This window comes from Heliangelus exortis, chromosome 10 (assembly GCF_036169615.1).
Source record: "Heliangelus exortis chromosome 10, bHelExo1.hap1, whole genome shotgun sequence".
Classification (NCBI taxonomy): domain Eukaryota; kingdom Metazoa; phylum Chordata; class Aves; order Apodiformes; family Trochilidae; genus Heliangelus; species Heliangelus exortis.
The window spans coordinates 2123900-2150802 of record NC_092431.1 but is presented as its reverse complement, the minus strand read 5'-3'; the positions used below and the strand labels follow the sequence as shown (position 1 = coordinate 2150802).

The 26903-nt window shown below is 47.1% G+C and overlaps 1 protein-coding gene and 2 long non-coding RNA genes across 3 annotated transcripts in view; 1 reads left to right on the top strand and 2 right to left on the bottom strand.

The window, feature by feature from the left end:
* Positions 1-5198: 5198 nt before the first annotated feature.
* LOC139800321 (uncharacterized) lies at positions 5199-6865 on the bottom strand. The gene is made up of 2 exons (XR_011727704.1): positions 6451-6865; positions 5199-6135 (listed from the first exon to the last, which is right to left on the bottom strand). It is a non-coding gene; the product is annotated as an uncharacterized lncRNA (long non-coding RNA).
* A 4600-nt stretch (positions 6866-11465) lies between these two features.
* Positions 11466-26903, bottom strand: part of SLC4A11 (solute carrier family 4 member 11) — a 95444-nt gene continuing 80006 nt past the window's right edge. The window contains 4 exon segments of the mRNA XM_071753151.1: positions 11466-12839; positions 16711-16880; positions 19328-19523; positions 24220-24393. Coding sequence (XP_071609252.1) covers positions 12776-12839; positions 16711-16880; positions 19328-19523; positions 24220-24393 — 604 coding nt within the window. The 3' untranslated portion in view covers positions 11466-12775.
* Positions 17078-19895, top strand: LOC139800322 (uncharacterized). Its single transcript, XR_011727705.1, has 2 exons — positions 17078-17205; positions 19611-19895. It is a non-coding gene; the product is annotated as an uncharacterized lncRNA (long non-coding RNA).

Here is a 26903-nt window from a genome sequence, read left to right as displayed (position 1 = left end):
CCTGATGGACTCTAACGGCCCAGGTAATGGGCACAGTTATTATTATGCAAATGCTGAGAAATTTCATTATCTCCAAGGTCCCTCAAGCCTCTTGATCTTGTCAGGACTGGAATCCCAAAGCAATTTCTCCCTCTGAGCAGGCAGAGCCTGCCTGGGAGGACCCAGCGAACCACTGATTATTTGGGGGAAAATCACTTATTATTTGAGGGACAGTCACTGCAGACTGCTTTTCCCTCCAGAAATTTTGTCCCTAATTAACTGATTGGTGGAATCTCAGCCCTCTCTGATGTGGAAAGAATGGGATTTAAGGCCCTTCCACAGCAGAGTGGGAAATCACCCAACCACGGGCAGAGATCAAGGTGCTCTCCAGTGGTTGGGGTCGGGGATAAAGATGCCTGAGGGGTTTTAGGGACCCAAATCATCACTTCCTCTCCCTGGGTACGTGTCCTCCTTTCCTTCTGGGGCTTCCCCCTCCCAAAATCAGTTCCCAGGCAGGCTCCTGACAAGCTCTGAGCCCTGGCTCTCCAGAGGTGTTCACCCAGCAAACACCTCCCAGCTGAGCATCCCTGGATCCTGCCTTTGGGGTCCCTCGGGAATGCTCTCCTTGCAGAAACCAAGGAGGAGCCAAACAGGAGCAGGGAGAGGAGACCAGGAGACCCCCCTCAAAGTGACCTGTGGGGATTCTTTGTTTTCTCTGACTGATTCTCCCCAAAATAGAATAATAATAATAATAATAACAACAATAATAATAATATACGATGAGTATAATAATATTTACGATAAAATAATTACAATACTATTACAATATATTAATACTATTAATTAATATACCATGATTACACATTTAATATATATAATATATAAATATTAAATAATATATTTACATAAATATTCATTATATATAATTATGTAATTGTAATATAATCAATAATAATATAGCGACATAATATAAAACAATATAATAAATATAATGCTTAAAAATATTACTATTATTATTATTATTACTTTTTTAGAAAGACTTCCAGTGTGTTTTGCTGCTGGAACAGAAGGAGAACCCCGTGGGAACACGCCCTGGGAAGGGGGCACCCCGCAGCGGCTCTGGGTTGGGGGGTTCTGGGCTGGGTGGTTCGGGGCTGGGTGGTTCGGGTCGGGTGTTTCGGGCTGCAGTCGCGCTCCCTCTGCCGGACCCAGCGCAGGCAGCAGCTCCGCACATCGCTCCGGAGGGGTTCCCGGGGGGGTTTCTGTGCCCATCCCAGAGAAAGCCGCAGCGAACCCCCTGCTGGCAGCACCCCCCAACCCGTTCTGAGGCCCCACAAAGGGGGTGGGGGGTGGGGAATGTCCCAGGGAAGGATGGGGATGAGCAGGAACCATCCCTGTCCTGGGCTGCATCCCCAGCAGGGCCAGGGAGGGATTGTCCCCTCTGCTCTGATCTGGGGAAACCCCCCTGGGGTCCCCAGCACCAGAAGGACACGGAGGTGTTGGAGTGAATCCAGAGGAGGCTCTGGAGCTGCTGGGAGGACTGGAGCAGCTCTGGAGCCAGGGGGAGAGTTGGGGGTGTTCAGCCTGGAGAAGAGAAGGATCCCATGGAGAGACCTCAGAGCACCTTCCAGTGCCTGAAGGGGCTGCAGGAAAGCTGCGGAGGGACTTGGGACATCCTGGAGGGATGGGATGAAGGGGAAGGGTTTCCAGCTGCAAGATGGAGATGGAGATCTTGGGGAGAAATTGTTTGGGGTGAGGGTGCTGAGCCCCAGGGTGCCCCCAGAAGCTGTGGCTGCCCCATCCCTGGCAGTGTCCAAGGTTGGATGGGGCTTGAAACACCCTGGGCTGGGGGAGGTGTCCCTGCCCATGGCAGGGGGGTGGAATTGGACCATCTTTAAGGTCCCCTCCAGCCCAAAGCATGAGAGATTTTATGATTCCATGAAGGGACCTTTGCAGGATGGGGATGAGGTGGAGGGAGAGGAGCTCCTGACAGCAAACCTGTGGCCTGGCAACCCCACCTCATCCATCCTGGAGCTCCATGCAGTGGGTGCTAAAAGGAATTCCAGGGGGTGGGTGGGTGGGTTGTGTGATGAAATCAGCAGAGGGGGAGGAAAAAAAATCCCAAAACCTGAAATGAGAGAGGAAAGGGTAAAAAAAAAAAAAAAATTTAAATTATTGAATTATTTATCTGGCGTTTCCAACACAAACTCTGCAGCCCTGCAGCTCCCAGCTGTAGTCCCCCATTTGCCAGACTTTTATTAGCAAGTTTGTATCATTAGTGCTCATTATTTATTCAAATGCACGTCCATGTGCAGCATTTCCACCTCCTGCTCCCCCCATCCAGCACCTCCAAGAGCTGGATTTTAAGTACCTGCAGTGAAGCAGGTGCTGATTTATGGCTTTTGGGGCTCAGATCCAGTCCCAGAGCATCAAACTTGTCCCCTCAGCTAGAGGCTGGCACCTTGGGACCATAAAATTTCAAAAGAGGAGATGCTGAGCAGGAGCTCCTGGCCAAACCCTTTTATAAAATCCAGCAGGATACAGCCCTCTGGAGAAAAGCAGGAAGAGGGAAGGTTGTTTCAGGACATCAGAGCTTTGATGGGAGCTGTGCCTGCAGAGAGGGGAGCTCAGAATCCTCTGGATTTCTCCATACACTCCGAGCAAACCACAAACCTTGGTGGAGGCTTCTCCAGTCCCTGGCTTGGGGCACAAGTGCTGCATGCAGCAGGTCAACAAGGGCTGCTGGTTTTAAGCTAAAAGAGAGGAGATCCAGGCTAAATGTTAGAAAGAATTTTTTACACTGAGGGTGGGGAAAGGTTGCCCAGGGAGGTGGGAGATGCCCCATCCCTGGAAACATCCCAGGTGAGGCTGGATGGGGCTCTGAGCAACCTCACCTGGATGAAGCTGTCCCTGCAGAGGGTTGGACTGGGTGACCTCTAAAAGTCTTTTTTTCCACCCAAACCACTCCAGGAGAATAGAAGGCAGATGTTTTCTCCTCCAGCTCCAGCCCTGCACCCACCACCTCCCCATTTTGTGCTCTGCTTTCTCCCCACTCCCGGCTGATGGGACCAGGAGGGCTTCGTGAAGGGGGGGCTGAGACTCTTTGAAGTTGCAGGTGAGTTGGGCAGCTTGGAAACGCTCCTTGTCTTCTGCTCTCTGTCCCCTAGATGGCACCGGACCTCAGCAGATCAAATCCCTGATGAAAACCCAGCGAGGTTTTTAGGAAGGGTTCAGGGGTGCAAAATGCTTGCTAGAAAACAAAAAACAACAACAAAAAAAAAAAAAAAAAAAAAAAAAAAAAAAAACAAACCAAAAAACCACATCCAAAACGCTAAAGAAAAGCTACAACGAATTGTCCCACATCCAAAAAGCTAAAGAAAAAGCTACAATTATTCTTCTGGCTCTCAGACCTAAAACTTGAGCTGTGTGACCCCTTCTTGGCTGCAACATTGCTGCTGCTTTCCCTTCTGGTCCCTCTCAGGATGCTCAGCACCCCTAAAACACAGTGAAGAGGGGTGCTGAGCCCCTTCCCACCAGCAGATGAATATCTGGGGGCAGAGATGGACCCCATGAGCCCTTGGAGGTATTTCAGTCCTTTTCAGGATGGGGAATCTCAAGGAGGAACACACCAACACCCTGTGACTTAAACTGGGAAGTTTAAACCAAAGCTGGACATTGAGGAGGTGAATATTCTGACCTTGTCCAGATGCAGCCACCCTAAATCCCCCCTTTTTTTCCCGTGAACCAGGGGCAAAGAGGCTCCGAGAGTCCTACAGCTCAGATCCCTGGGGCCCAGCACCTCTCTGGCACAGTTTATCCACCTCATTTTTTGGCCAAGGGATATTGAAACTCCTCCTGCAGAGCTCCTGGCAGTGCATCCCACCTGTATCCTGGTGGGAAAGGAAGGACAGGGGGTGGGGGACACACATCCTCATCTGATCCATCCCTCCCCCCAGCTCATTTCTGCACCAAATGCCACCAACTTTTAAATTATTACCGTGCACTGCTTTGCATGGGGAGACTTTGGGACCCAAAGGGGCTTTTCAGGCTTCCCAAAGATGCTCCTGAGGGACCTGAGGAGGGATCCTCATGGGGAGCAGAAAGCTGAGAGAGGGAAATCATAGACCCCAGTGACCCCATGGCTTTCAGGAGGTTTTGATGGGGTCACAGCCACTTCTTACCCATCCCTGTGGCTCTTCTTGGGATCTCCTCCTGCCTGGCTAGGAGGGAGCAGTCTTGGCTAGGAACAAACTCTCCCTTCCCCATCATCTTGCAAGAAGATGCCCAGCTGGTCCAGGACCATCACCCCACATGCTCAATCCTTCACCAAAACCTCAAAAGGGAGAGGCATTTCCATCTCCCCTCCCACCCCAAGATACTTCCAGCTCCCGAGGCTTTGGCCCTTCCACCAATCTGATGTTCCCAGCATCTGCCTCCTTTTAGAGGTCCCTTTTTGGGCTGTTTTTATCCCCAGACAATGTCAGAGGACTCCTGCACTGCCCAGGGACTGGCACATCTGAGAGGTCCCCAGGCCAGAGCCTGGAGCATCTCAGGTCCTAAAAATTTGAGGCTGTTCACATGCTCAACATTTCTCCAAAATTAACACCAAGGGCTGTTTCCTCCTCTCTTCTTGATGGTCTGTTCATACACAAGTCTCTCTCTCTCTCTCTCTATATATATATATATATTTCTAGGTGGTCACCATCCCTTCTTAGGGCAGCTTTTAGGGCCCTCACTGACCCTCTGCATGGAGGGTGAATCCCACAGGACATGGAGAAAAGAACAAATTTTTCAGACTTTTTCTCCTCTTAGATGATCCTACCAGAATCTCAAGCAAAAAACCTTTTTTTCCTCCAAAATGACCTCGTCCTGATGGGCTAGAGGGAGCTGGAGGGCAATTACTGGGTCCCTTGGTAGGTTCCTAATGAATTTACTCCCTGAAGAAGGGGATTATTTTCAGGCTGCAAATGACACAAAATTAATTTGGTTTGGGGCTCACCTCTGGCTTGGATGATGCCAAGGAAGTCAGAGCCAGGCTGCTAGTCAGGCCTGGATGCTCTCAGTGCACATATATGATAAAAAGTGCAATTATTTCTTACACTGCCCCATTAAAGCAGGAAGAAACCCCATTTTTCAGTCCCAAGGGGAAGGCAACACCTGTGCTTCCATCCACAGCTGGGGCAGGAGGTGAAACAAAGGACACTGAGCAGGCAACAAAGTAGAAATATAGAAACAGTATATTTCTTTTTATTTTTTTTTTCTTTTTAAATACAGGCTTTCCTTATACAAGAAAGGAATTCCCTCCCCGCCCCAAGCAAACTCTTATCAAAAGAAATCATTCACTGGAAAAATCAACACTAGATAGAAGCATGCTTCAAGAGCAGATTTAGCAAGTGCAATATCTAGAGGCCAGATCTCCCTAAACAGGAACATGTGCTTTCCCTTGCTTAAAATAGTTCCCTGGTCACCAAGGACAGAAATCTTTAACCAGTTCCATGCCATGGGACATGTAGGGAAACAAACCAACCCCTCCTCTTCTCCTGGTGGGCTGCAGACAACCCCAAACTGCTCCACAAACATCTGCCTGCATGGGAATGGGATGCATGGGAATGGGATGCATGGGAATGGGATGCATGGGAATGGGATGCTTGGGAATGGGATGCTTGGGAATGGGATGCAGGATTTGAGATGAGCCAGCTCTGCCTCAGGAAGCTTTTCCCTCTTTTATCACCTTATCCTGCATTCACCCTCCCTCCAAGGAAAGGGAAATGAGGGAGCACTTCAGATTCAAACCCTTCCTTGGGTTGGGCCAACATTTAGGAGCTGAAGTTGGACCAAAGTTCTGGGTTTTGGGTTTTTTTTTGGTCCTTTTTTTCCTGGGTAACACCTGCATGGGACTGAGGAACAACTTCCCCTCAATAAAGAGAAGAGAGAGAACCAGAGGGGCTCAACACTTCCAAAAATACCAGAGCACTGAAGCCACCTCACTAATTAAATCAGAAAGGCTCTGCCAAACCTTAGCAGCTCAAATCCTCAACAGCACAACAAAGCTGCTCATTTTCCAGCAGCTGTTGTGCTTTGGAAGTGACTCACAACTTCTCCCAGGGGAATAAATCCTCTCCTATCTGCTTGGGGCTTCAGATCACAGCCCAGCACCTGCCAGGGATGGACACATCCAGAGGGGGATGGACACATCCAGAGGGGCAGGGACACATCCAGAGGGGCAGGGACACATCCAGAGAGGCAGGGACACATCCAGAGGGGGATGGACACATCCAGAGGGGGATGGACACATCCAGAGGGGGATGGACACATCCAGAGGGGGATGGACACATCCAGAGAGGCAGGGACACATCCAGGGGGGGATGGACACAGCCAGGGGGGGATGGACACAGCCAGGGGGGGATGGACACAGCCAGGGGGGGATGGACACAGCCAGGGGGGGATGGACACAGCCAGGGGGGGATGGACACAGCCAGGGGGGGATGGACACAGCCAGAGGGGGATGGACACAGCCAGAGGGGGATGGACACAGCCAGGGGGGGGAGGGACACAGCCAGGGGGGGATGGACACAGCCAGGCAGGGAGGGACACATCAAACCCAGACTCCTACTTAGATTTCTGACCTCAGAAGTGGTGGGGATGGGAGGCAGCTGCTGGGCAAGCAAGGGAAGCTCTGCAAAAAAAGATGGGAATCACTTTAAAGCCCATTTATGCAGGTTGGGGCTCTGCTGGGGATGCAGGAGGAAGTTGGTGGCACCAGCCCCAAATTTTGAGGAGTTCAGAAATCAGTGATGCTATAAAATATTGAAATAACTGAAAGGTGAGTAACAGCAAGGGGAGCAGCTCAGGGAGAGGAGGGTACAATGCCTGAACTCATCTGGCAACCAACCCAACCACCTCCTGTAAAGGAGATGCCACCTCCCATGGCACCAAGGGCTGCAGCTCCTGCTCCAGCTCAGCGTGGCCACATTCCCCTGACATGGTTTGCATGGATGCTTGCAGGGAACATCCAATACCTTGGGACTCATCTGGATTTGGTGCCTGGAAAAAGCTTCCTGAGGCACTGATGGCTCCTGATGGGCACACAGCAAGAACTCAGCCCTTCAGCAAACCTCCCAGGCACCAAAACTGATCCACCAGCTGCTGGACTTGCTATGCTGATTTTCTGTTAAATTCTAATCACATAAATACTTTACAAAGAGTTTTTTTAATTTTTTTTTTTAATGGGGGGCAGGGGAAATAACTATCCAGAGCAAAAAGCCAACACAGCTGAGGTCAAGAGGGAGAGAATTTGACTGCAAACTTTTTTTTTTTTCTTTTTTTCCCCAACTTTTTGCCATTCTGCTCACCTTTGGGACACCCACCTGCTGCTAAATGAGGGACACCAATTGCTTTTCCAAGAATCTGTCCCACAGATGAATCTGTCCCACAGGTGACCAACTGAGATGCCACATGGATTCTCCATCCCATCCATCCTCCCAGAGCTGATCTGTGCTCTCCAGGGACACAGCTCCTGGCAGCAGAGCTGCAGATGGGGAGCAGAAGGCAGCATCTCCCTCAGGACCCACTCTTCATGTTTAATAAGACATCAGAACAGTGCCAAGTGACCCAGGCTCATGGCATTTTTTTTATGAGGGAAAGGCACAGCCAAGGATTGTCTTAGTTTGAAGAAGAAAAAAAAAAAAAAAAAAAAAAAACAGAAAAATTACATCACAAAAGCTGAAAAGTGCTAATTTGGGTTTCTGAAGCCTGCACTCTGGCAACTCCCTGGTCTGGTTGCTCTTGACATAATGCTGAGGGTTTGCTCTTTGCAACCAGATCTATAGCCAGCAGTGTAATGGCCAGGGTTTGGTACTTAAATGCCTTAATTAGATATGAAAACAATTAGAGAGAAGACTATTCTCCTCTACCATCCACAAGGCCTCAGCACAGATAGAAAATGAAGCAAACCCGACCCATTAATGTCTATTTAAGATCTTCTGGAAGCTTGACAGCTGAAAGAACAGCCCAACTGGAACACTAGGCCATAAAATAATCATCCTGAGAGATGCAGAAGACAATACAACTGTAGGACAATTATGAATCCTTCCTAATTACTTATTATGGCAAAGAGAGCCCCAGGGGAGCAGCCACTGCCACGCTGCTGCTGCTCAGACACAGGCTCAAGGTCTTTAGAAGGAAAAAAAAAAAAAAAACAAACCCACTGGGCATTTTGGCAGCACTTCCACAACTGGGATGTCAAGAGCCAACTTCCAGGTAAGGGCTGGACTGGAGAAGATGAGAGCTGGGTCAGGAGGTGACAGAGCAAATGGGACACACTGAAGTTTCAGGGAGATGGGAGACAAGAGATGAGCTTCAGCCAACCCTGATTCTGCCCATTCAGCTTCCAGGCAGGCAGAAACACTACAGGACAATATGAACAACAGAAAAACATTGAACATGTGTCAACAGGTAGTGTACATCCATGGTTAGTGGGACACAGACTGGACAATGGGAGGTGCTTTTGGTGACAGGGCATGCTTCAGGTCCCTTTTTTGTTGCTGAGAACTCCACAGAAAAAAAAAACCCATCCCTTCCCTCCCACTCCCAAGCATCCTCCAGCTATCTCCAGCTTTGTGCAACTTCCTGGTTCTTCAAAGAGTGTCCACAGTTCAGCAGCAGTTCTTAAAGCAGCCAAACATGAGATGCAAAAGTTTCCAAACAGCTTCAGTCTTTTGGTACAGCTGGAGATGGGGACTTTGTGTGGAGAACGGTTTGACCTGCAGTCTGTGGGAAGGTGGCCATTTACTGCCTTTGTCTGCAGGGCATCCCAGGTCACACAGCTCACAAGAAAAGGTGTTTCCCATCCCACAGTCCTTGGGCTCATCTCAAAGCACTTCAGCAGCTCTGAAGCAAACCAGTTGTGTTCCTTTCCCCCAGCCCCATCCTCTCGCAGCCACGCGCCGATGCGGATCCGAGCAGAGCTTGACACTCCTGAACTGCTTCAAACATGGACAGCAGAGAATCTGGGGATTGTTGATAGTGAAGTTGTCAGATTTGCTTCCTGAACAATCTAGGAATTGCTGTGCTGCCTTGCTTTCACCATGTCCATGTTTTCCCAACATTCCCTCATTTACGCGGAGAAACGGCGATTTCCGTAGGCAGTGGCAGCAGGGGGGGGTTGAAGGCAACAAAATCAGTCTCAGAGCAAGGAAAACCTTCCAGGTTTAACTCCAGTTTTAATTGTCAAGCTAACTTCTTGCTCCTACATTCAACACGAGGATCAAACCCAACAAGTCTGAGAGTAGAAGGTTATTCCCTCCCCGTTTCCGATCACTTTGGCAGCCGTCAAATGGTAACTCCCAAAATCCACTTATTTCAGGAACTTTTTTACTCCCTCGTGGTTCCAGCTGAACACCACGGACTCCCTTAACAGCCACCACCACCTTTCCAACACAGTTCTTTGGCAACAGTTATACAAAGCATTTGTGCGTATACAAAGAGCTTATAATAAAACTTCTTTTACATTCGAATTGTCTTCACCTTCACAGAAGTATTAAAGTGCTCAAGCAACTCAGAACAAACTCTCCTTCCCTAGTCAGCCTACTTCCTGGAAGCGCCTGCACTTAAAAGTCAGGAAAACCAGAAGCAAACAAGAAGAGAAAAGGTATTGTGTCAAAAAAACCAAAAAACAAACAAACAAACAAACAAAAAAATCCTCTGCGGGATCGTCACAAACCCTGATGAGCCAAGAGGTGTTGAGTCTCACCCATCTCACACGTCCCCTTCTTTTGAGACGTGGGTCCAAACCTTCAACCAGTCCAAGCCAGCATCCCCAAGTTGTGCTGGTTTCCCATCAGTTGATTTTTTGGCCCCCAACGTCTGTCAAAAGAAAACCCTGGGGAACAGAATCCTGCTGATGCTACAAAGGAAACACTGAAGTCACGGCAGGAAAGCAACAGCCAAAAAAAAGATGTAAAGAAGAGTTGGGATGGATAATCAAACCCTTCCGAGCAAATGATCTCTCAGCCACGTTCAACACTACTGGAATTGATGCTTTCAAAGAGGATTTTTCTCAGAGAGGGTTTATATGGGGACATTTTTAGGTTTTCTAAGTCTGGGGGGGGGGGGAGGATACATCTCAAAACTACTTCCTCTGGCAAGACCAGCTCACCCCACCATGAAGTTCACACAGGGCCTCTGTCCTTCCTCAGAAGGGTGACCCTCAGAGAGGGTGACAGCCACATTCCCTTCAGCACATCCTCTCCTTCCTCCAGCTGCAGCATCTGCAGAATGAGTTAAAGCCAATCCACAGGGTGACTCCTTCCTGCCAAGAGCTGAGCCACCAAAAATGCATCCCCGGGACACGTCCTTTTAATGGCTTAACCACAGGATGATGCTTTTCATTCTACCTTTGGGTAATTCTTTTGACACCCGTGGGAAAAACAGGTTATTTAAGCATCATCAGACCTTCACACTCCCTGCCTTCCAACAGGTACTGAACTGTTTGCTGTCACCTGCTCTTTTTCTGTTGACTGAAGATCAGATGTACTTTTACCACCTCCGCCTTTGCTCTGCCCCCAAATCCTGTTTGCTGTTTGCCCTCTGTCTCCACATGCAGACCTGAGCAGCAGCTGCTGGTGAGCTCACCCCAGAAATGACTCAAAAAACCCAGGAAATATTGACAAAGGTGGTCAGACACCATGCAGGGGGTTAGAGCTGATGTCCCACCACTTCTCAGACAGGGCATGAGCTACCTCTGCTGCCTCCAAAATGGACTGACAGCCAAAAAATTGGCATTACCTCCTCTGATGCACCATGGGGGTCATCCTGGCCCTGAGGACTCCTTGGCAGACCCACAGGAGTGGGGTGGTGGGGCATGAAGGTCTTGCTTTCAAGGTCAAGAGGTGGTTAAGTTGAGATTGCTGAGGGATACAGAAACCACAGCCACTTCCTCGGGAATACTGCTCTCCCCCATCAAGTATCAAGACAGAGATGAAGGAGTTTTTGTAAGAAAAAAAAAAAAATTGAGGTCTTCATACGTGTTTCAAAGCCAGCTCTGGTGGGATGAAACCCCATCTGCAGATTTAGTGCCAAACCACCAAATCTTCAGTGCCTTGGGTCTGGCTTAGTGTCAGCTCTTGACCCAATGCCTTCCTCACTCCTCACAGAGTTGGTCTTCCTCCTCCTGCAGAGGAACACTCCATCAGCAGGGCACATGCTGATCAAAACTCAGCACCTTTCAAGGGCAAGCAATTGGTAAGAAACACTTCTCTGAGCTAGTAATACCTTTGCATTTCATTTTAGAATACTCCTCTTCCCTCCTTTCAAAGTTCTTTATCTTCAGAGGTCCACATTTTTCTGAACACTTTTTACCTGTGATCTGCAAGTAAAGGGCAAGCACTGAACTAAAGGGCAGCTTGTTTCACAGTACTCCAAATAAGAAAAACTGACCATAGTACAAAGGAAATTAAATAAACTGAAATATAAAAAGACAGCAGGAGTTAGATTCATTCAGAAATGTAATATAATGTCTGGGAGCACGGGAAACTGGAGCTTAGCTACAAAACAGAACCAATTAAATGACCAACAAATATTGATTTGGTGCAAGAGGAAAAACTTCCATTGCATGCTATACAGTAAAATTAAAGGCAAAATTCACATCAAGACAGAATGATGAAGGTCTTGAGCCATGGGAAGAAGGCAAAGGAACACCTTGAACAAAGCAACACATGGACAAAATCAGTAACCGAGCAGCTTCAAAAAGAAAAAACAAAAAAAAGTGACCATATCTCAAATAAGAAAAAGCAGCACTGAAGCAAAGAACAAGTATTTGGTCAGGACACCACAGGTAACATCAACTGCACAAAACACTTTTGATATTTTGAAAGAATCAGGCCTATTTGTATATCTATGCAAAATATATACACAAATCCATATGTATATATGTACACATAGGCACTACTGTACATATGTATATGCAACCACCCACACAACTGCCCTCAGTTTCAACATCTGACTCTGGGTGCAAGCAAGAAGGCTGCAGTTGTGCAAAACCACCCTTTTTGTTATTTGAGAAGCAATGGGAAAAAGATCCCAAATATTTCCCCAACAGCTTAAACCCAGATGCAGTTTCATCAACACCATCAGGCAGCCCAACCTCTGAACAGAACATTCCCAGCTCACTTGTAGGGCTTCAATATCCATCCAAAGCTGTGGATTGGATCAGTGTGGATTCTGTTTCCAACCTTGCTCATGTGAAGAGATGGCCAGACAGCTCTCCTGCCATCAGTGGTTTAACATCAGGCCATCCCACAGGGAATACCAAATTTGGGAATACTGGATGCAGAGGGAAATTGAATTTCAAGGCCAGAAGAGGAGTGCCACTCTGTAAAAGAAGGGTCAGCTGCTGTCCTTATAGTGTTTTGGAAAAAAAGGGACGTGGTGCCTAAAAAAATAAAGAGATTCCCCCCACCCTTCAAGCAAGGGAACACACGACAGCTCTGAGAAGGCTACTCCAGCCACAGGGACATGCTGATCTTTGGGGTTTCCAGTTTGGGGATGTGGAAGGTGGCATTTCCATAAAGCTTCCTTGCCTTACAGCTCCAAAGAGCATCGGCCTCCCAAGTCCAAGGCTGTTTTTGGTCTGACACTTGGAGTGGTCTCTGCTATGTGTGCATTACCAACGCCAGATTAGAGCAGAAAGAAGAGTGGAGAAAGAAAGAACTGCAAAGAGATTGTTCTATGCCTCGCCAAAGCTGCCTTCCAGCTCCAAAGGAGGTGTCCTCACTGCTCTGGGGGTGGAGGAGCTCATTTAATGCTCTGCATCCATAGCATCCAAGTACTTGGATTCGATGATCCTAGGGAGCAGGTTGTACCTAAAGATCAAACCAGAGAGATGGAATTAGTGTTTGGTTGGCTTTAGATTTGCCTGCCCAAGACTCTCAGCTGAGTTTGTCTGTGGCCATGCACACAAGAGATTTGCCCAGCTGAAGGGGAGATAAATCAGAATAAACCCAACAATCCCACAAGCAGCATTGAGAGGAATAACAGCTTCTAAGAAACCTCCTCATTTCAGCTGAAGAAGAAAGAGAACTTCCTCATTTTATAGGAGAAAAGTCACTTATCCAGACCTCTCTGTCACCACAAACAGGGAGACCTCATGCAGCCCACAGCTCTGCTCCTGGTTTGTGGAAGGAGGCAGGCAAAGCTTCCTGCTGCCACCAGTTTCCCAGGAGATGGGGTCACCTTGCCAAGGATCCTCATTTATTTCTAGATTCTGTTTTCTTCACTTCCCTGGAGTTTCCCAACACACCTGATACAGCCTTACAGTCATCACAACACTGGCAACACCAAGCACTGAGAGCTCACAAGAAAAACCCTCCTCTAAATTTACAAAGCTGTCACAAAGACCTCTATATGTGGGCTATTTATCTTGGACTTCTCAGTTCAGACATACCCCAGGTCATTCCTTTCAAGTTCTCCCATAAAAAAGCTTTAATAGACATTCCAGCAGCTTTGGGGTTTTAGAGAAGCACCAAATTTATCTGCAAACCTTGAGACCATGACCAGAGGCTGAGCAGGGATGTGACAGGAAGGCTGGAGAGGGACTGGAGTGATAGAACAAGGGGTAATGGTTATAAATTGAAGAGCAGATTTATCATAGAATCATAGAATCCTAGAATCCTAGCGGTTGGAAGGGACCTCGAAAGATCATCTAGTCCAACCCCCCCTGCCAGAGCAGGGCCCCCTAGAGTACATCCCCTAGGAACGTGTCCAGGTGGGTTTTGAATGTCTCCAGTGAAGGAGACTCCACAACCCCCCTGGGCAGCCTGTTCCAGGGCTCCGTCACCCTTACAGTAAAAAAATTTTTTCTGATATTCAACTTGAACCTCCTATGCTCCAATTTACACCCATTACCCCTTGTCCTATCACTGGTCACCACTGAGAAAAGCCTAACTCCATCTCCCTGACACTCACCCCTTACATATTTGAAAACATTGATGAGGTCACCCCTCAGTCTCCTTTTCTCCAAACTAAAGAGACCCAGCTCCCTCAGCCTTTCCTCATAAGGGAGATGTTCCACTCCCTTAATCATCTCAGTAGCTCTGCGCTGGACAATTTAGATTGGATGTTAGGAAAAAAGTTCTTCAGCAGAAGGGTGGTGGAAAAATGGACCAGGCTGCCCAGGGAGGTGGTTGAGGCTTCATCCCTGGAGATATTCAAGGTGAGGCTCTGAACAACCTGATCTGGGTGAGGATGTGCAGGGGGTTGGATTGGGTGACCTTTAAAAGTTCCTATCAACACAAATCATTCTATGATTCCCTGACATTGATTCCTTCATCCCTACACCTGGAGCCTGCTTTCCACCGGGTCACGGAGACTGTAATTCCCTTACTTTTGTTGTTTTTTTTTTTATTATTTGCTTGCAAGAACATCCTCATGAACAAGCACATTTGGATGAGAGGCAAGGCACTGTGACAACTGCTCTCATTAAATCCTACAACACATTTAGTGTGACACTTCTCCTTGCTCAACAAGGAAGCTATTCTTCAGCTGTTCAAATAAGGCACAAAGCACTAGGAAGCTGGTATTAAGACTTGGAATGGCCTTTTTTTTTTTTTTTTTTCCAATAACTCGAGATCCCAACCAACATTCACTACAGAAAAATAGCAGGATCTGTTTCAACAGGTCTGCCATGAGATGCAAGGCATGAGGGAACTCAGCATCACAGAGAACTTGGATTCTTCCTTTCTGAGGACTTTAACCCCAGCTCTCCCCACAGCAGGGATTAGGGTGTAACTAGAAACCAATCACTCCAAACCTCTAAATCAAAGCCAGGAACCAGGGATGCCCCAAAAAGCTCAAATTTTCTCCCCACAGGCTGCTCCCCACTGCAATAATGAGAAGCCATTGAAAGCCATTATTTTTCACATTAACACCACCCCAGTGGAATAAAAGAAATGGTCCCTCTCCACCCCCAATGCAAATCATGTGTCTAATGCTGTCAGACAGATGGGAATGTAGCTTTGAGACAGCCAAGTGACATGGCTGCTTGTCTGGATGGGACACTGAGCCATGACTCACTCAGCTGGGTTTGATTCTTGACTTTGACCCCTGGCTACTTTCCCATCTCTTCTTCCTTCCTTCGCTTAAAAAGAAAAAAATAATAATAAATATGATATTTCATTTCCTCTGCTCTGTCTCATCTATTTAGAATGCTAAATCTTGGGGAAAAAGTTAATTGTTGACTATAGGGCTCATGCATCACAGTGGTGCCTTCTCAGCTGGAGTCCTCAGTTCCCACAGGAAGGCAAAAGATACCAGAAAAAGTAAAACCAAGAAGAATTTCCTGTATTGGGGCAGGTAGCACCATCTTTCCAGCAGCAGCAAGGCTGATTCCCCCCATAATTCCTGATTTCCCAGCTAACTGGGAAAAAAGCTGCTCTGGAAAGGGCAGTGAGGTAGCAACAGAGCTACTATGACAGTAACATTTACCCAAAAGAAGATAAATCTGTATTAGCTCTTCATCTAGAATCAGGCTTTTTGACAGCACTCCTTCCACACTTACTACACTCTATCCAATACTTGAATGTTTGGAAAAGAGTCTTCCATGGTTTTTTTTCTGTATGGAGCTGCTCAGAGAGCTGGAATTCCCCCAAGGGTCACTGCACAGAGCTGAAGCATCTCCCACCTCCTTCCCCAGGCATCCTCTTACCAGAGGAACAACACTTTTAGTGTTTTCCAAGATTTTTTCCTCAAAACCCCAGCCCAACTGGTCCTGTTGAAAGCCATGGTAGTTTAACTTTTACTTTTCTTTAAGAAAGAACTGGACCCATCTTGACCACTCTAAGAAAACACCACAACAGCTGCTTTGGGAGATTATCATGCTGGTAGACCTCAACTTCAAGGGAAGATAGAAAAAAAAAAATCTCTGAAACTGCAAGCTCAAAGCCAACAGACATCAATGGACACCATGCTGGCCTTAAAAAAAAAAAAAAAAAAAAAAATCACATGGACTGGAAACAGCTCTTTTCCTTCCCAGATCTTATTATGGCTTCTCATTATACCCAAAGGATGGAGAGCATGAATGATTTAACTGGAGAAGGAGGGGCAGTTACTGTTAATGAAGATTAAGAAATCAGTTAAATTTCTCAGTGTTCCTCTCTCAAGGCTGCAAGACATTGCAGGGCCCTGCCAGTTTTAAAGATGCATTTTAAGACCAAATGTGGCCAGATTAACCCAAGTGATTATGTGCCATGGCATTCAGCAGTGAAGGAGGTTTGGAAGGTCAAGAGAAGAGCTAAGCATTCCTCTTAGGAAAAGTTGATACCCCTTAGGAAATCAAATTGCAAAGCAATATAGAACATTATCAAATGCCTGCAGGGAAAGCTGAGGCTACAGCTTCTCAGGAAGCCCAGCTATCTCCCAAACTGCAGAATGAACCTTATTTATCTCTCTGCTAGCTGTAGGAAAGGACATGCCAGTCCAGAACCCTTTGCACAACACCCAGCAGCAGTGAAACCACAGGCTCTCTGCACTATTTCTCCTCAAGCCTGAGCAGCTGGTGAAGAAGAGGTCACCATCACCTTCCTCCAGGATCTGGAAGCACCAGATGTCCTTCTACACCACTCAGACCTCCTGCAGGACAAGCCTAAAGACAAAAGGCACAGGAGACATGGGGGGAAAAAAAAAAAAAACAAAAAGACGGCTAAAAAAAAAAAAAAACAGCCCAGAAGAGCTTCCTACCTGATAGGTATCATCCCTATCATGATGAGTGGGAAGATCATCTTCATGTAGAGCAATGGTGACATGCCAAAGCCACAGAGGATGAGGAGCTGCAGGACCTGCAAGCCTGTGAAGTAGTGGATCTTCCTCTGGGGCACTCTGCGGATGTAATGTGTTGGAGGATAAGCAGTCTGGGAAGAGAAGAATTCCCACATTAGATATGCAGAGACCTGGACTTGGGAGTGCAGGAGGTGGCACAAGGTTTGGAAGGGGAAAAAAGGTTTGAGGAACTCATCAGTTTGCACACTCAAGGCATCAACATCAAAGTCCTTAAGAGTCCTTAAGAGTCCTTAGTCCTTAAGAGGTTCAGCAGCTGAACCCAGGTTAAAGCCTTGAACCACAGCACTGGCAGCACCACACAGAGGATGGCTGGGAATTGGAAAGCTGGGGAGGAAAAGTCCTGGCCCACAGGTAAGATTGCTCTGGGGAGCATCTGGAGTGCAAGACAACATCTTGGTAAGTGGAGTAATGAGATTCTCCTGAGCAGGATCATCAGGACAGGGGGGTTGTGGAGTCTCCTTCACTGGAGACATTCAAAACCCACCTGGACACGTTCCTAGGGGATGTACTCTAGGGGGCCCTGCTCTGGCAGGGGGGGTTGGACTAGATGATCTTTCCAGGTCCCTTCCAACCCCTAGGATTCTATGATTCTATGATGACTTTGCAGCCACATGTGAAGTGCCTGTGGGGGTGTGCACAGAAGACTTTTTACTCTCTGGAAGTGTTGAGGACCAGCTTAGATGAGGCTTGGAGCAACCTGGCCCAGTGAGACGTGTCCCTGCCTATGGAAGAGTGTGGGTGGAACTGAATCACCTTTAAAGGCACTTCCAAACCTAAACCATTCTGTTGTTTTGTGGTAAGCAAATGGATTCAGGTGGTGCTACTGCTGGATGGTTTCTCCACCCAAATCCCAGCTCCTCATTATCTTAGAGCCTTGGTCTTCTGCAGGTTTGCCCCTGGTGGTCTCATTACTTGGCTGAACCCCAGTAGGGGAAGACCAGGAGATGAGATTAGGAAGCTATGGGAAGAGGTTGTTACTTAAACTCCAGTGATTATCTCATCAACAACTCATTTTTGAGAAAGAGGAGGAAAAAAAGTGACATTAATAAGCTCAATATTGCTCGCAGATTCTTTTGACAGTTCCTTGCTCACATCTGAGCAGGGGCTTTGACTCACTGTCTATACATCAATGAAGAGGATGAGGGACTGTCTGCTGGCACCCATACAGACCCAGTGGATTTCAGATTGTGCCATGACTCATTAAAAGGTTCCCAGAAAGGGGAGATCTCCATATTTGAGAATATTTCTTCATTTTCCCAAGCTGAAGCTTGGAAAATTCCACACCTAAATTTGTACTAAACCCAGGGGTAATATTCCACGTCCAGCAGTCACTGTTCAAGCCTCATGCAAAAATTGACATGACAAATGGAATCTTTACCCAACTTCCAGAGTTTTAACCTCTGGGATGTGATATTGGAGATCAAAATAGATTAGCAGAGATGCAAACCCAAATGTTGGGCTTCTGAAACCCTTCTTGTGTAAAAGAAGGTGAGCTGGAGATAGGATCACTTCCCAGTACTGCAAGGTAACACCTTCTGAGAAGTTGCAGCAGAGTTGGCTTGAAATCCTATCTCCCAGCTTTGTTTTCATCCTGCAGCAGAAGCATTTCAATAATGCAAGTGACTTTGTTTTGAGTTTAAAAGCTTATCTCGTGGTATGTCACCTCAGTCTAAAATACAGCAAAAAATTTTTTGCCTGTTCTGATTTCCCCCACACAGCTTCAAAGATCATTTACTGACGTGATGCATGTGCTAACATTTAATTATTCTTCTTAAAATGGATGTACTCTGCAGCTGACAGACACCACAGAGGGTTTTTATAACTTCCAAACGCCCTACACCCAGTGAGCAACAGTTTGTGCAATTTTCTTTTTTAAAAATCCCATGACATTGGTTGAAGATATTTTTTAGTTTGTACCCTACACAGTTCAAGGGGCATCTTCACAGGTAGCAGTTTATCCTGGCTCCAGGCACACACTTGTCTGTGCCTCTGGAGAACTGCTCTCCAGAGCAATTCTTTGCTAAGAAAAGGATTACATCCAAGACATCACTCTGAGCAAGAAAGCTGAAATGTTTTGGGGTTTTTTTTTGTGGCAGGGAAATGCAGAAAGCACTTTATGCACAATTTAAAAGCCAGGCAAGATGCAGTGCAATTCTGTGAGCAGTTGAGCCATCACTTTTTTTTTTTTTTTTTTTTAGCCCAACAAAAGCTGTGCCACTTCTGTTGCCTGACAGCATGTTATTCTCCCACTCTTTTCTCTGCTTATGGAAAAGATTTCTCTTGTTCATGTCTCAGTGGCAGGCAGGCTAAACTAGAGACCATCAGCTTTCAGTCCTTCCTTGCAGAGAAAGGTGAAAAAACCAAGCAAAGCCCAGGTCAGAGCTGGAAATCAGCCTCCTGAGGACATGAATTTTGGGAGTAACCCCAGGATCTCCCGGCACGGTTTGGTGCTAAGGTTGCAAATCCCTTTTTTTTTTTTTTTCTCTGTTCCACCAAGCTGGTGCCTCAGTTCCTGTACCTGTTCTTTGAGCAGGAGAGCCACCCTTTCAAAGAGCTGGTTCCCATCAATGGAGGTCAAGGCAATGTAGAGGAAAAGGCCATAGAGGACTGGCTTTGGGATCCACTGGAGAGGGAAAGGGAGGAGCAGAAGCGAGAGGCCAACCATGAAGTTGGCTGTCAGGCTTGTCAGCCGGGTCTCCTTCACACTCACAATCCTGAAAGATAAGAAAACAGGGATTAGGGAAGGAGGCTATCATCCCAGTATCCATATAAAATTACTGCTGGGGTTCACTATTCCCCAGAGATGCAGGACACGTGCTGCTGGGGAAAGGGAAACTCATCTCCCCGGCACCGAGATCACGGCTCCTGGCCCCGTGCTGACACTGAGAAGGGCAGAAGCTCTGCTGGCCCCAGGCCAGGGACTTTAATCCTCAGCTCAAACAGAACAGCTGGAAAACAGCCAGATTCCCCTTCTGCAAAGCTCCCTGGATCTGCTCCTGAACTGAATTGCCCTCTCCACTAATTCTGTTCAGCACATCGCAAACAAAACCAAACCAGGAAAGAATTCTCTTTCTGGGCACTGTAATCCTTGGTTTACCCAGTGCATATTATAAAAAAAAAAAACCCCAAAAAACAACCAAACAAACAACAATAAACCCAAACACTCATTGACTTCCATGGGAACAATGAACCCCTTGGAAAAAAAAAACACAAACCTGGACTCTCTTGACTGCACATCAGCATTTCTGATGTACACGAGGATCTCCTTGTTTGCATGGAAGGGAAAGCTGAGAGTGCTAAGCAGGGAGCTATAAATTTCATTCTGCTGTGGATAAGAGCAGTTGGGCTGCAAATTGCCTATTGCCATGCAAAACCTGTAATTAATTCATGCAAATTTTGCAGAGCTGACAGGCTACTTTTTTTTTATTGGGGGTGGGGAAAAAAAAAAAAAAGCCTGAGAGGAAAGCATGCAGCAATTTTCTGAGACTGCTTGGGGGGGATAGGTAGAGGGGTGAGGGGAGGTTGCTTTGTTTTCTTTTCACTTCAGCTAAACCTGTGAGCATCTCCTTGTTTAAAAAAAAAATTAAAAAAAAAAATAAAAGAAGAATTATGAGAAATAACAGGAGGAAAGAAAACTCTCACCTTTCAAGACTGCTTATAATGGAGCAAAGGGGGGTTCTTAGTGTAACTTTTTTCTCAGAAGATAAAACCAGCAATTTGGTGGATAAAATAGTGAGTTAATCCCCCTTCTACCAGAAGAAATTCTTGTCCATAGGCTGTTTTGGTGGCATCTAGTGGCCTCATTCCTTGGTTGCAAGACCTCATCTTCCAAATTAACCCTGGGCACAAAACACTCTGAAGATGAACACAAGAGATCTACCAAAACACATTTCCCTCTTTTACATCTGCACTGCTGGGACTCTGTAATCCCTTCTGCCCTAAATAAAGATTGCCTCCTGTTGAATTTTTCCAAGATTAAGTTTCTGAGAGTCTTGCTTATAAGTAAAACCAGGGTGATCTTCGAATCTGTTCATATATTCAAGAGCAAAATGAAGGTGTGGGGATGGAGGAGCCTTCCCCACCTCTATTTAGAGAGAGAAGGGAAGAAGCCCAAGCCTTGCTCTCAGGGTTTGGGGCAGAATTAACCAGAACAGTTATGAGCCCAAAGGAACAAGAGGTGTCACAAACAGGACACCAAGTCCAGAGGCCACCACTTGAACTTCTTGGTGAATAATAGAACAGGACTTAGGTGTTATCCAGGATTACTAAAAGAATGAACAGGAGGTGGTAACCTCTGAGTAACCTCCTCTCTCTTTCTGGCTAGGTTTAAAGAGCAGGAACTACAGCTTTCCTCCTGCCACACTGATTTATTCAGATCCTCCTTATGTCAAGAATTCCCTGCTAATGCCTGGAGAAACCCAGGGATGGGAGAGATGAGCATTTCAGTGTCACCTGCAGCCTGCTCTGGCCAGGGACATCCCCTCGGTGGATAGAATCTGACACCCTTTGCATCACCACCTCCAGGGCTGATTGAAATCTCAGAGCTGAGAGAACCAAACAGCTTAAAAAGCAACTGCAAATTTTAATTCAGGCATTTGGAAGTCTGATAAGGAGTGGTCAGACCCCTGCAGAGCTGCCAGAAACACCCTGAGCCTCTCAAGTGGCCCAAGGAAGGAAAAGGGAAGGGATGGATTCCCTGATTTAGCCTCTGCCAGGGAAGGGATGGATTCCCTGATTTAGCCTCTGCCAGGGACAGCTTCATCCCTGGGGAAACTGCACCTCTTTTTTCAGGCAGAGATCTCACCCACTGCTGGGGAAGCTCTTGACCTGCAAATGTCAGTCCATGCACACACAACTCTGCCAGGTTCCCAGCAAGTGAAGTCATGGAAACCAAAGAGCTCAGCATCAAAATTAGATATGAAGCCATCACATTTCAATCAAATGTCAGTTTGCAAGTAGAAGATGAGCTCAGAGCAGCAGCCCTTTGGTAATGGATTTTTCAAGCTCATAAAATTTTCTGCTTATCATCTTTTGGGGATGCAGCAATCACTGCACTGAGGAGTCTTTGATCCCATACAAGATGTACTGCAAATACCCCTCTCAGCTCCTGCTAATGCCACTTATTGAAGCAGTTTGGAATTTCTGATCAGAACATAATTAAAACTGCTCATAATTGACCCAACTAAGTATCTTTAAAGTGAAGTTCCCAGCCTCAAATTGCTCTTTTGTCAATTTAAGCATCTTATTTCCAGGGTAAGGACATCAAGAACAGTCAGTAAGGCACTAGAGGAAATCCAGAAATTTGCACATGGTTTGGCCCATGAGGAAATAGCTCCAGAAATCCTGTGCTGCAGGAAATGAAGTAATGAATGGAGATTAAAGAGCATAATCCAGGCTCCTTTCCCCAGAATCCTTTAAATACAGCTAGCATGGGATTAGCCATTCCTGACCACCTCCACATGAGGAAATGGGAGCCTATTTGCTGACTGCCATGTGAAATTTAAGTGGTTGTTCTATAGTAAAGAAGAAGAATAATTTTGCTTTCATTGTGACAGGTCTTTATCCTTGTTTATATCATCATCCCCCCTCACTGGGAGCTTGGATTTGAGTGCAGGAAAGGAACCTGCCAAGGGAGCCAGTGCTGAAACATCTGATTTTCTAGCTGAGCTTCAGTTCCTACCTTTTTTAGCAGAGCTGGCTAAGGAAAAAAAAATACAAGATGATAGCATTGCTGGAAGCCTCCTGGTTTATCACTCAGTGCTTTGCAGAGAACAAAAAAGCTTCCAAGGGAGTTCAAATAACTGGGAAATCCTAATTCCCAACACCCAGCTGATTCAGTTACCTATTGACTTGCCTGGAGATGTGCTGGAAAGGAACACACCTGGGGAGATCAGGGCATCCCTCAGCCCTTTCATGATGATCACTGAGCCAGCCCTGGGTTATCCTGGCCAAAAAAGAGCTCTCCTGGGATCTTTTGGGGCAGATGGGAGAAGAAGCAGAGGACAAGGGCAGAAGGTGGTCCTGAAGTCAGGCAGGGGACTTGACTTTGTTCAGGATAAGGCAGAATGCAGAATAAAGACAGTGGGTGGGGGGAAAAAAAAGGATAAAACCCACCAGGGATCAAAATTCACAACAGAAACACAGGAGGGAGGCTTGGAACTGGGTGAATTCTGCATTTCAGAAAGAAATGAGTAAGCAGAGGTGGCCCAGAGCAGATTCATGGGTACCAAGAGCAAAGGTGTGGATTAAAACCCTAGAACTCAAAATACAAAATTCTTTATAAAAATAGGGTTTAGGATTTATTCCAAACAGATCTAGTTGTGGAAAAAACTAATACCAACACACACTAATGGGAATACAACCTCAAGGGACTGATCTCCCAGGAAAGGTCTTGTAAAATCTTGTAAAATCATCACAGGGAGCAGCAGGACTCAGCAATTTCCAGATGTAGAAGGTGAAATCTCTCCCCCAGCAACCCAAAAAAGCAGCTGTGCCAGGTCAGGCTGGGCCAGCTGGCACCAGGAACAGTAAGTATGAAGGCCAGACTGAAATTAAAAGACAGACCCACTCCATCCCCCAAAGTAAATGACCACTTAGCCTCACTTCTGATAAGTGGCAACCCTGAAAATGGAAACCAAGACAGGATAATTGAAACTAATGGCACGTGAGTGGAAATTACCACTTCTGAGCTAAAAGCACTCAGCTGGAACAGCCTGAGATCAAACAGACCAGATAATCTCTGTTCTGGAACTGGTTTCATAAGAAAGCAGCTTTTAATTTATGTTTTTTTTTTTAATACATCCCAGATAAGAGCATGTTGGACAACTCAGAAGAGTAAAAAACCAGGTATCACAGAGAAAGCTGTGACCCAGGCATGGCTTCAGAGTTGCTTTTGCTTAAAAACAAGAGAATTTAATCAGCTTCTCACCTTCCTTGAAACGTGGTGGAAGATGCTATGGGAAAACTAGAATAATGCTGCATTTTTCCTGCCCTTTGTAATAACCACCAGACAGGTTTCAAGCCATGAATCAGACTGGATTTTTTCTGGTGAAGACAGCTGGAAAGATCTGGCCAAAGCATCTCCTCAGCATTTCCACATGGATAAACCTGAGGAAGGCCTTGGGGCTGACTCTTCCAGAGGACAATTTGCACTGTATGGGGTGGAAACCCTGCAGGCTTCCACCAGCCACTGCTGAGAACAGAAAATTTGTGGCTGTCCTAAAATAAGGTGTTTGGGGAAAGGGGAAAAAAAGGGGTCAGGAGCCACACTGACCCAAGGTGGCTTCAGCTTGGGTGCATCTCCCTTCTACCTCCATATCTTGTAGACCCTTCAAGACAAGAAGCTCACTCCCTAACCCACCACACCCAAAGGATTAGGAAGCCAGAAAGAGACCCCAAATTCCCACTTACGTTTCATAGATGTGTCCATTTTCCACTCTCTCCTCCACACAAGCCAGGGCACGGACGTGCATGGTGGAGTGGGGGAAGGCAGCATGGATCCAGGGGAGACCAAAAACTGAGAGCCCCATGTTGATCAGAGCCACGAGCAGGAGGTCCCAGTGATAAGCTGTGCCTTTCACCAACCTGCAATGAGGTTGGAGTTGACAGAAGTTACAGGGTGCAAACTGCAAGAGGATGCTCTTCCTGAACCCCAGCTCCAATCCCCAACACCCAAGTGCATTTCCATGTCCTTGGGATGATTTCACACTCCCCCTGCTTTACATGAATGGTAATGAAACTTGATGGCTTGCTCCCAAAGCAGTCATCTCCTGGAAAGAACAAGGCTGAGCAGAAAGGCAAATAACAAAAAATAACACTAAGATAACAGCCCATTAAAATTTCATCAGCGTTTTGCCACTCCATTTACTGCAGCCTCCTCTCCCACAGATGTCTCTACCTGCTGGCACAGCACACCTGGGGAGCAGTTGAAACCCAGGCACAAGTTGGTAAATTCCTCACACCAAAGCTTCCCACCCATCTGGTTTTTAACCCTCATCTCCCCTCCTTCCCCACCAGATGTGCTCGGTGTGACTGAGGAATCCCCCAGTGATGGAACTGCTTCTGCATGATAAAAAAAGGGGCCATGAATTCCTGAAGCTGCAGCTCCTCAGGAGTCAACCAAGGAGATGTGCTCCTTGCTTTGGGGAATTTTATTTGCTAAGGGAGGGGGAAATTGGGAGCCTTCACCACTGAACCTGACCATGTTCACTTTGCAAGGACTACACAGAGTCCTTGCTAACACTGAACTCACAACCAGTTGAACCTTGTCTTTTTTTTTTTTTTTACATGCCCCATTCCTGAATAGACCCACCTGGTGCCAACAGGTACTATATGTAAGGTTCAGAAAAAGGCTGGAGAAGGATTCAGCTCTCAGAGTTGGATACCTTGCTTAAAGGTAGGTCTAGAGCTGAGTTTCTGCCTGGCCAGAGCTTTTGTCACCCTAATGAAACACAAGAGATCAGCTGAACTGCTCTCCAGGCATGATCAACTAAAAAGGGAGCACCATTTGGGTGTCTGAACCATGGAATCGTAGAATGGTTTGAGTGGGAAAGGACCTTTAATATCCCCTAGTTCCAACCCCTCAGTCATAGGCAGGGACACCTCCCACCAGCCCAGGGTGCTCCAAGCCCCATCCAACCTTCAACACTGCCAGGGATGGGGCAGCCACAGCTTCTGGGGGCAACCAGGGGCTCAGCACCCTCAAATTAAAGATTTTCATCCTAATGTTCGACCTAAATCTCCCCTCTTCACACCAAAGAATTTCTTCCTAATATCTAACCTGAATCTCCCCTCTTCCAGTTTGAGACCATTCCCCCTCATCCCATCCCTCCAGGCCCTTGTCCCAAGTCCCTCCCCAGCTTTCCTGCAGCCCCTTCAGGCACTGGAAGGTGCTCTGAGGTCTCTCCATGGGATCCTTCTCTTCTCCAGCCTGAACACCCCCAACTCTCCCCCTGGCACCAGAGCTGCTCCAGCCCTCCCAGCAGCTCCATGCCCTCCTTTGGATTTGCTCCAACAGCTCCGTGTCCTTCTGCTGTTGGGGACCCCAGAACTGGACCCAGCACTGCAGGGGGGTTTCAGCAGAGTAGAGGGGGACAGTCCCCTCCCTGTCCTTGCTGGTGATGCTGCCCAGGACTTGGGCTGCTTTCTGGGCTGCCAGTGCAGTCCTTGGCTTACGTTGAGCCTTCCATCCACCAATGCTCCCAAGTCTTCCACAGGGGCTCTTCTAAATTTTAATGCCACCCAAGCCAACTCCATACAGTGCCCAAGCAGAAACTTGGAGCCATGAGACCTAAGGACCTAGGACATGGGGTGCACGGAGCTCACAGACGTGGCACAGCACGTGAAGATCTCTGCCTCGTGTCTGTCTCCAAGAGCAGCTGATGCCATTGTTTGGGCTGCAGCAATCTTGGGTGGGGTTGAGTTTGGGAACAAAGACTCATCTCACTGGAAGTGCTCACCTCTATTGACTGAAAAGGCCACGGGGTGACTAGGTCAGGTAGATGTCTCCTTTGCAATGCCTCTGAAGCTGGAAGGTGCTGGCAGGAAGGGTGGGATTGGAACCACGTTTCCTGTGTTGGCTCACCCTTTGAAAGCAAGCTCCCTGCTCACTTGCTGCTTTCTCAGAGCAAAGGCACCCCCAGGGTTACCATCTGATTGTCCTGCCTGCCCTTTTCAGAGTCCTTTCTATGTACAAAGGCCAAACAGCTAAGAGCAGCAACATCTTTGTTCCTTTGGGACCTTGGTTGCAGTCTTACAGCACCTTGTATGGTCTGCTCTGACCGGTGGACAGGTTCCACTCAACTCATCTACATCAACACACACACAAAGATCTAGGTGTCATATCCTAGGTCACCTTGACACTGCCCAACCAGCCCAGTATTCCTCGGGCTGCCCCACAAGTGTGGGGTGTCCTTCCCCAAAACACATCAGTGTCCTAAGACACCAAACAGCATTTTCTGCACTTGGCTGGTGGTGATGGTTTGGTCCATGGATGGTCCATGATGGTACCACAAACCAGAAGGTGTGAAGGCCAAGTTTTTCCAGCTCTAAAACACCATCTCCTGATACCTAACCTGCATAACCTCAGTAATTAC